This window comes from Brassica oleracea, chromosome C5 (genome assembly GCF_000695525.1).
Source record: "Brassica oleracea var. oleracea cultivar TO1000 chromosome C5, BOL, whole genome shotgun sequence".
In the NCBI taxonomy this organism is placed as follows: domain Eukaryota; kingdom Viridiplantae; phylum Streptophyta; class Magnoliopsida; order Brassicales; family Brassicaceae; genus Brassica; species Brassica oleracea.
The window spans coordinates 44,557,384-44,565,658 of NC_027752.1; the positions used below are offsets into that span (position 1 = coordinate 44,557,384).

General features: G+C 37.7%; 2 protein-coding genes across 2 annotated transcripts; one reads left to right on the forward strand and one right to left on the reverse strand.

Annotated features, from left to right (window-relative positions):
• The first annotated feature begins 954 nt into the window (after positions 1–954).
• On the forward strand, positions 955–4,301 carry LOC106292411. The gene is made up of 7 exons (XM_013728000.1): positions 955–1,404; positions 1,666–2,097; positions 2,185–2,268; positions 2,343–2,534; positions 2,662–2,749; positions 2,842–2,964; positions 3,487–4,301. Exons 1-7 carry the CDS (start codon positions 955–957, stop codon positions 3,897–3,899), a joined length of 1,782 nt encoding a protein of 593 aa, XP_013583454.1. The 3' UTR covers positions 3,900–4,301.
• A 156-nt stretch (positions 4,302–4,457) lies between these two features.
• LOC106343836 (tubby-like F-box protein 9) lies at positions 4,458–6,889 on the reverse strand. Its single transcript, XM_013783163.1, has 5 exons — positions 6,408–6,889; positions 5,551–5,638; positions 5,337–5,466; positions 5,071–5,247; positions 4,458–4,999 (listed from the first exon to the last, which is right to left on the reverse strand). Exons 1-5 carry the CDS (start codon positions 6,696–6,698, stop codon positions 4,624–4,626), a joined length of 1,062 nt encoding a protein of 353 aa, XP_013638617.1. The 5' UTR covers positions 6,699–6,889; the 3' UTR covers positions 4,458–4,623.
• Between the last annotated feature and the right edge of the window lie 1,386 nt (positions 6,890–8,275).

An 8,275-nucleotide genomic window follows, 5' to 3' on the forward strand; every position in this document is an offset into this window, starting at 1 on the left:
ATTTCTTTATAAGTATATGTTAATCACGCAAACACCTTTAGATATGTTTACAAATTACTAATATAATAGTATACATACACATTATTATCCATGTGTACGACCCATGAATGTGTACATATTTTGTTTATTTTCAATTTTTTAATCAATGGCATTTTAGTAAATATGTCTTCGTCTTTTACAGAATTTTAGGGTTTTCTGCAAAAAATTTAGGGCCGCCACTGATTTCTTTCACATAATCTTTCATTCTTTTACGTTTTAACTATAGGTTACACTTCAAAATCTTAGTTTTATCATTTATAAAATATTTTTCAAATTCAGATTTCAAAAATAGTGAGTTTTTGGTCAAGGGAGATGAGTTAAAAAAGCACAGGGGAGATGAATTGAAACATGGCCACCGCGGCGGCTTTTGAACTTAACAACCACCACGAGCACAAGAGAGATGAATTGAAGAGCACGACGTGGAGGAAGAATATGTTTGTGTTGATTTCACGGCGGAGGAAATAGGGCGAAGTTTTGCAATCCAGCTCGACTGAGATTCACCGGCAGTCACCGAGGATGACGAGGAAATAGGGTGAAGAAGAGCTGCGACATAGATGACCTGAGATCTAGAGGTTGAAGAGTGAGATACAAAAAAGAACTTTTTGATTTCAAAATTACTTTTTTCTACTCTCGAGAAAGAGAAGAAAAAAATAAATTTTAGAAAATGTAGGACCATTTTAGTTAGATAAAGATAATCTAGTTAAGGATGGTTTGATTTATAGTCATAAAAAACTAAGTGATAACTGATCTAGAACGTAATAAAAACTTGAAAACTGCTACTATTAAAAAATATATTAGAGAGTCAAATCATATGACGTCTCGGCTTCCCACTTTACACGACAGACTTGGGAAGTTGTGTGTTTGAGAATAAAGGCGGGCTTTTCTTCCTCTTTGTATTTTCTCTCCACTTGAGTAATGAGCAGCAGCTGCAACAACACGATGTTAAAGGATTGTGAAGTTGAAGTCTGTTCCAAAGAAGAAGGCTATGTAGGCGTTTGGTTTCGAGCCGTCTTAGAGGAGAACCCCACCAAGTCCGGACGGAAGAAGAAGCTCCGTGTCCGCTACAAGACTCTGCTAAGCGACGATGGTGATGACTCTCCTCTTACCGAACTCGTCGAGCTGAGATTCATCCGGCCAATCCCGCCGGAGGATATGCAAAACGGCGTCGTTTTGGAGGAAGGAACGGCGGTTGATGCGGATCACAGAGATGGGTTGTGGACCGGTTTCATCTTGAAGAAGAAAGAAGAGGGCGAGAAGTTTCTTGTTTACTTCGATTCACCACCTGATATCATGGAGTTCGAGAGGAACCTGCTGCGTCCTCATCTTGACTGGGTCGATTCAAAATGGGTCACGCCCGTAAAGAAGGTACGACGTTTGTGGTTTCTTAAAGTTTGCTGTTTTATTACAAAATGTCGTCTTTTTGGTTGCATAGTCAAAAGTTGCTGCTTTATTACAAGCTTTGTTGTCTTTTTGGTTGCATGTTGTGTTTGAATGGTCAAAGTTCTCTTTTTTAATTCGTTTTTTCCTTTTGTTTCGTTTCAATTATAGTTAAAATGGTTAAAGGTCCATTCTTTTGTTTCGTTTCAATTATTATTATTTTTTTTGTTGGTTTGTTGTCCTCGAAAGGAACTGGATAACTCCGTGTTGTTTTGCTCGGGAGCAACGGTAGAAGTGTGTTCTGTCAAAGATAAAGCGTGGTACCCGTCATTGCTGGTTACAGATATTGAAGAAGAAGATGGTGAGAAGAAGTTCATTGTCAAGGACTTCAATAAGCGGTTGAGCAGCTACATTGATGGTGAGTCAACACCAACCACAGCTGTTGATGCTTGTCGGGTTAGACCCGCACTGCCTCCTTCCTCCTTTGGACAGTTCCAGGTGATGGAACGTGTGGAGGTGTTGCGTGGTTCCGGATGGTGCCAAGGGTTGGTGCAGAAGATTCTCTCCGAGGAACGTTACTGGGTTAGTTTAGAAGTTAGCAAGGAGGAATATGTATTTAAACACTCGGAGGTTCGACCCTTAATGGTGTGGGAGAATGGGAGATGGCGTAACAAATCTAAGGTACTTTCCACTAATTTCAATCCAACACTCTGTCAACTTTGGTTTGCTTGTCTGAACTGAAACTGTTATGTCCTTTCCATGTTGGAGACTCCTTCCAACATCTTAAACAAGAATCCAGTGCACTCTTGTTCTGGTCCTCAGCCATTCACCAGAGTTGAAGAAACTGTGGCTGTGAGTTAGATACTCAGTAGTGATTTCTTTTGTTTCCATTTATAGTCTTTAATGTTGTTTATCGAATATAGCAGGCCACTGTAGAGTTGAGAAAGAAGAAGAAGGCTGATGTTGTTATTAGTGATAAAACTCATGAGGTCACAACCCCAATTGCAACACCGTTGAAACAAACAAAGGCCAAAACTGTTGGAAATACATCCCCCATGAAGGCACCTGAGCTAGTGATGAATCTCAATGATTTTGGAAACGATTCAACTCCACATAAGGTAATTAGTTCCTTGTTTAAAATTTAACCAGTCTCACTTTCTTGGTACTTTGTTAGATTGTGTTAAATATAAACCAATATGAATGATTGTTATATATCTTTGGATGATGGTTTTTTTTTTTATGCAGACGCATGAGGATGAGAACAGCGAAGCTAAGAGTAGGAAAAGGAAAAGGGAACAAGTTCAACAACTGTCGAACCTGAATGAAGAGGCTGGTATGTGTAAATCATCATTAGCCATATTAGTTTTGGAGTAACTTTGTTTCCTTGCCAAATTTTAATTATGTCAGTGGTGTTGTAACATGTAGATGGGAATACCAACACTTCAACTGCTGAGATCAGTGATACAACAAGTAAAAGTATGTGCCACGGTAGTGAAGTTGTTGATCAGCCTCAGCCTCTCTCTGTTTGGATAGGAAACTCATCTACTGGTAATAATTTTTTTTTTCTAAGAGCATGATTAATGGAGGGTTTTAAGGAGCGAGGTTTTTAACGGAATATAAGAAATTGTTTCTTAACTTTTAACTAAAAAGCTAAGAACCGGCTCTTAGGGCTTGATTAACCCTGTTTTCTTAGCCGGGGTTCTTAATTTATGATTTGACATATTTTTTATTTTATTTTTACATTTTTCAGCTAAGAGATAACTCTTATATTTCTTATTTAGTAGACGGTTTTTAACTTTTCTTAGTTAAAATCTAAGAAAAGCTAATAACCGTCTCTTAACTAGGGTTAATGACGGTTTTAAATATCTTATTTAAGAGCCGGTTCTTAGCTTTTTTAGTTAAAAGTTAAGAGACGGTTTCGTATGTTCGGCTAAAAATCTCCTATTAATCATGCTCTTAATATACTAAAGCATTTTTGGTATTCAAAGTAGCTTAAATGCATCCCTTATAACAGAAGTTGGTGTACTTACTATATGCTAAAACAATTTTTTGTTTGATTGATCTATCCAGAGCTGTCCCCTGATCAGAGCTTAAATTTGGTGAAAAATTCTGCTGCTGCTTGTACTGAGGAAACACCAGCCAAAGACACCACCCTAATGGATTTGCCTTTCACAAAGAAGTCACCATATTGGAAGATCTGTGAGTCATCAGACGATTTCAAGTCTGTTCCGCAACGGCCTCACTTTAGACCATTGGTTGAATCTATGGAGGATCTCGATCACCGTGAGTGGTTTGCCTCTGGCATGACGATGGCCTTTTATGACTTGCTAAAAGTAGTGAAGGGTCTGAAGCTTGATGATTCCATAACCACGCTCAACGATCTCAGCGTGTCCTTTGCCAAACTAGAGAAGCATGGTTTCGAAGTTGAAGCTCCTCAAGCAGTTATCAGCAAAGTCTTGTCTCTCAAAGATGTGCTAGCTTAGAAAGCAGAGGAACACAAGTGTTTGGAGGACAGCATTGAAGAGGAAGAGAGTGCAAGTCTCAAGTTAGAAGAAACGACGCTTGAGTTGAAAGGCAAAATCAGTGAGCTGCAACGCAAAATCAGTGAGCTGCAATGCAAAACCAGTGAGCTGGAGAGAGAAGATGCAGTTGCGAGAAAGAATAAGGAAGCAGCCGAGGAGAAGATAGCTGACATGAAGGCACATGTTAGCCAAGAGATTGAAGATGTGGAGGCTGAGTTTCAGAAAACTATATCAGCTCCATGGTGACAAGTTATATATAACCTCTCCCTATTTTGGTAAATGAAACGAGTAGATGAAGTTGGTAAGAGACTATGTCTGAGATTGTTGGCTACCTCTTATGGTTTGTGTTTTAAGCTTTTTAAAGTTAACCACCCTTTTGTAGTAGATCTTTAATGATACTAGCGTGTTGATGATGATGCTTTGCGTAACTCAAGAGATAGATCTGTTTCACGTACACCATAGAATGGTAGCATGTTTCTTTTACTCGGATCATTTAACATGTAAACTTTAGGTTATAAATAGAGAAAATATATAATGGTAGTAAACCAAATCCAGACAAAAGCTATCAACGGTCCTGAGATTAAGGCACAAGTATGTCCCATTTACAGACAACAACAACACTAAGTGTACATAAATAAAAAAAAAAGAAGAAGGTGTTTTAGAGGTTTTGGTCTCTTTCTTCATATCATTCACAAGCGATTCTGGTCTCAAAACTGCTAAGGCAAATAGCAAACGCTTGAAACGCAGAGATGGGATATCCATAATCCATAGTGAACATGTCCTTTCCAACTTTCCCAAACTGTAGTATAATCCTCTCAGATGTCGCCTGCTCTGTCTCCCTATCTCCGACCGCCACAAGCTGAAAGTTCTTGACCGAGGCCACCGTGACTCGACCGTGGAAATTCAAGCACCAGCAACGCAGCTGCTCGTGCCACCGTGGAGTCTTGTTGCTCAGCACCAGTGGTGGGTCTCTCAAGCTGTTGCTTGAAGCTGCTGCTCTTTGGGGATGCATGAGACTCGTGGGTAATGTATCCATTACGCAACGCATTCGTCTTGGTCCCCTGTAATGATGATCAAGAGATTGTGTAAATGATCATTAATGAAAAAGATTTTTAAGTGAAAATAGTTTTACCTGGAGCCTAAGACGTTTAACTCGTACGAAATGTGAGTAACGGGGTAACTTCCTGAAGGAGCTCTAGGTGAAACTTTCATGAGGTTAGAAGAGCGGCTCTTCACCATCTTTGATGATCTGGTCTGTGGCACTAGATTACCTTCGAAGACAGTGAACTTTGTTCCAATGAAGTTCGATCTTGCAATAACAACAAGAGAGTTTATATAAAGCATAGTCTTGTTAATAATCTTAAACAAGGAGATATTGTTTATATGCATTATTATTACCTGACTCTACCGAGATATGCGTTGCTTCGCCTTGACATATCGTCTGAGCGCAGAGAGATGATGTAATCAGTGCAAGTTGCGCGCTTTAGCTTACAAGCAGCAAGAAGAAACTTCCCGTTATCCGTCAAAGCTGCCATAAAAACAAATGTAACTATTGATTACAGAACAAATATTATTTTCTCTTAGTAAGAGATTTTAAACATAGATGGCTTACAGTTGGTTAAACCGAGATAGAGATGATAGGATTGCGTATTACGGTTACGTTTTATGAAGCACTGAACTAGAGAACCCCTTGGACCAGGCTGCATAAACAATTCATAAGCACCAATATCAACTTAGTAACAAAACCAATCTTATAACTCAAAAACATACTGCAGTGTACAATATCATTGCTCTATAGCAACCAAGAAAGTGTGTGTTTTAATTACCTATCAATCATCAAATGGACTAAAAAGCTAGTAATAGCTTAAAACGTAAAACATCACAAGTGAAATGCAGCTGAATATCATATGTTATGGGATAAGTTCCAGTTGCCCATTTTCACTTTAATGGAATGTATCAAATCAAAAAGGGTAACTTTTTATTTCTACAAATAGATAAAGGAACAAGCTTTATGTATTTAATTCCATTACATATACTCAAAAATAGACATGGACACATAAACTGAATAACAAAACCAAATTTTATGACAAAACACCAATCCTTCAGCTTCTCGTTTTCATAAACAACATAAACTGAATAACAAAACCAAATCTTATGACTCAGAAGATGTCGCAATGTTCAATATCATTCCTCTACAGCAACCCAAAAAGTGTGTTTATCTACCTATCAATCATCAAAAGGGACTACACAGCTTTTAAAAGCTTCAAACGTAAAACGTCAAATATGATCAATTCCTAGCATCACAAAACGCAACGCAAACGCAGCTGCGTTTCATATGGGTTTAAGTTTTAACACCCAGTTTCACTTTCTACATATAGATAAAGGACTAAAGGAGGAACCTTTATGTTTTTAATTCTATTACATATACTCAAAAATAGACATAGACATAATAAAACAGAGGAACTAAACCTGTTTGAGAGAGATTGGGAAAGTCAATTTAGAGGAGAGTTCAGGAACAGCTACGATCTCCTTCACCATCATCCTCCACACACGGCACACACCGGCGCAAGCCACCACGCTTCGCCGCGACGGCCAGTCTCCGTCGTCCGCCGTCTCTACTCTAATCAAGATTTCCCTCAGCAGCTCATCGGGGAGCTCCGACCATCTAAAAGGTTCCGAGACAGGAGTAGTCGAAGCTGCTTCGTGGACCACGCGGTGCGGTCTCGACCGCATTTCTTGGATCAAGCTCCGGATCGTCATGCGAGAGATCTAAAGTGTTTTTTTTTTTTGTTAAGAGGAGGGATTGTACAGGAGAATCATTTAAGAGGTGGTGGTGGTGTTGTTGAGAGACGCGAAGAAGATTCAGACAATAATGGAGGTGTTGTTGTGTCTTGTCTTCCTTCCTGTTGACGCTTTACCGCTTCTTCTTTTATTATTTTTTTCAGTGACTTTTTTTTTTTCTTGGGGAAGATGATGATGATAATGTGAATCATTCATATACTATATGATTGGGATAAGGATATTGATTAAACCGGTCTGACCAAAACAATTGCTGAACCGGGAGTCTTTAGTAAAAGAATACGAAGCGGTATGACCAAACAAATGCTAAACCGGGAGACTTTGGTAAGAATATGAAGCGGTATGACCAAAAATGCTAAACCGGGAGACTTTGGTAAGAATATGAAATCAAATTCACGTATTTTTCCATATTATCTATCGCCTAGTTTTTATCTTTTAGTATATTTTCTTCTGGTCAACTACCTTATATAGAATTTGTCAAATCTAATAAAAAAGATATACGAAGCGTCTATGGGTTTTCTATGATATTTCAGTTATTTGTTTTATAAATAAGTTTTGAGCTTCATCTGATTGATCATCTTGACGTTTTATTATTATCCGACGTACTAAATACTAAAATTTTAAAAATCTATAACATTCTACTGTTTTTCTCTATATGCGTGTAATGTGTTCCAGCGAAAATATACTTTTGGCCGACCATAATGTTCAAACCATTAATGTGTTTACACACCATCATCATTCCTTCTTCTTGAAATCTCGAATACTTTACTTTCTACTGTCTCCGTACGAAACAAAACACATCAATAAGTAAGAATCCAAGTAGATTAAACTATAGATTCGTCTCTTTTTTCGTAGTAGATTGCGATGGTATCTTAGGGTTTTCTATTAATACTTTTAAACTGTATTTATGATGATGATGATGTAAATTTATCTGGCTGTCAGCACAAATATTTGTTATGTATATATGCATGTGTGGTATCTTAGAGAAAGGGAATAATATTCATGTAGATCGGAGGCACAGAAGTATAAGACCACGAGGAATTCAGGTTCCCAAATGAACATGATTGGCCCACTGCTATGATTTTAATTTGCGATGTTTATGTGATCGCTCTAGTAACATCTTGATCAACCAGTTAAGCATCCCACTCATCTAAGAAACTGACTATATTGACTTTTTATCATATATAAATATCTTAATGCACAATAACATGAAAACTGTTATAAGATAAGCATTGAAATGATCATCCACCTCTTTACCAAACTCAGTATAATTTATTTATTATTCTGCATTGACCGGCTGAGCCATTGCATAATTTATTATCATAACACCATAATTTTTATTTTTATCAAAATTTTATGAAATTTAATAGATTTGATTGATCGTTTAATACGATATTTTCAGACTGATTTTTGCACTCGATTTAACCCCAACGGTCACAAAGAAAAAATTTCAAAATTTTTCTCTTTTTCAAACGGCTATGAACAGTATTTTCATCTATAAATACAACTCATTCTTCACTTCATTCACTCATCCAAAA

What these genes read in the sequence shown, in the direction of transcription:
- LOC106292411 (XM_013728000.1), top strand. Translation starts at nt 955, where the DNA reads ATGAGCAGCAGCTGCAACAACACGATGTTAAAGGATTGTGAAGTTGAA. An exon ending in GGGTCACGCCCGTAAAGAAG is followed by an intron (nt 1,405 to 1,665) that starts GTACGACGTTTG and finishes TGTCCTCGAAAG; the next exon opens with GAACTGGATAACTCCGTGTT. An exon ending in GATAGGAAACTCATCTACTG is followed by an intron (nt 2,965 to 3,486) that starts GTAATAATTTTT and finishes TGATCTATCCAG; the next exon opens with AGCTGTCCCCTGATCAGAGC.
- LOC106343836 (XM_013783163.1), bottom strand. Translation starts at nt 6,698, where the DNA reads ATGACGATCCGGAGCTTGATCCAAGAAATGCGGTCGAGACCGCACCGC. An exon ending in TCCCAATCTCTCTCAAACAG is followed by an intron (nt 5,639 to 6,407) that starts GTTTAGTTCCTC and finishes TTGTTTATGCAG; the next exon opens with CCTGGTCCAAGGGGTTCTCT. An exon ending in CTATCTCGGTTTAACCAACT is followed by an intron (nt 5,467 to 5,550) that starts GTAAGCCATCTA and finishes TTTTTATGGCAG; the next exon opens with CTTTGACGGATAACGGGAAG.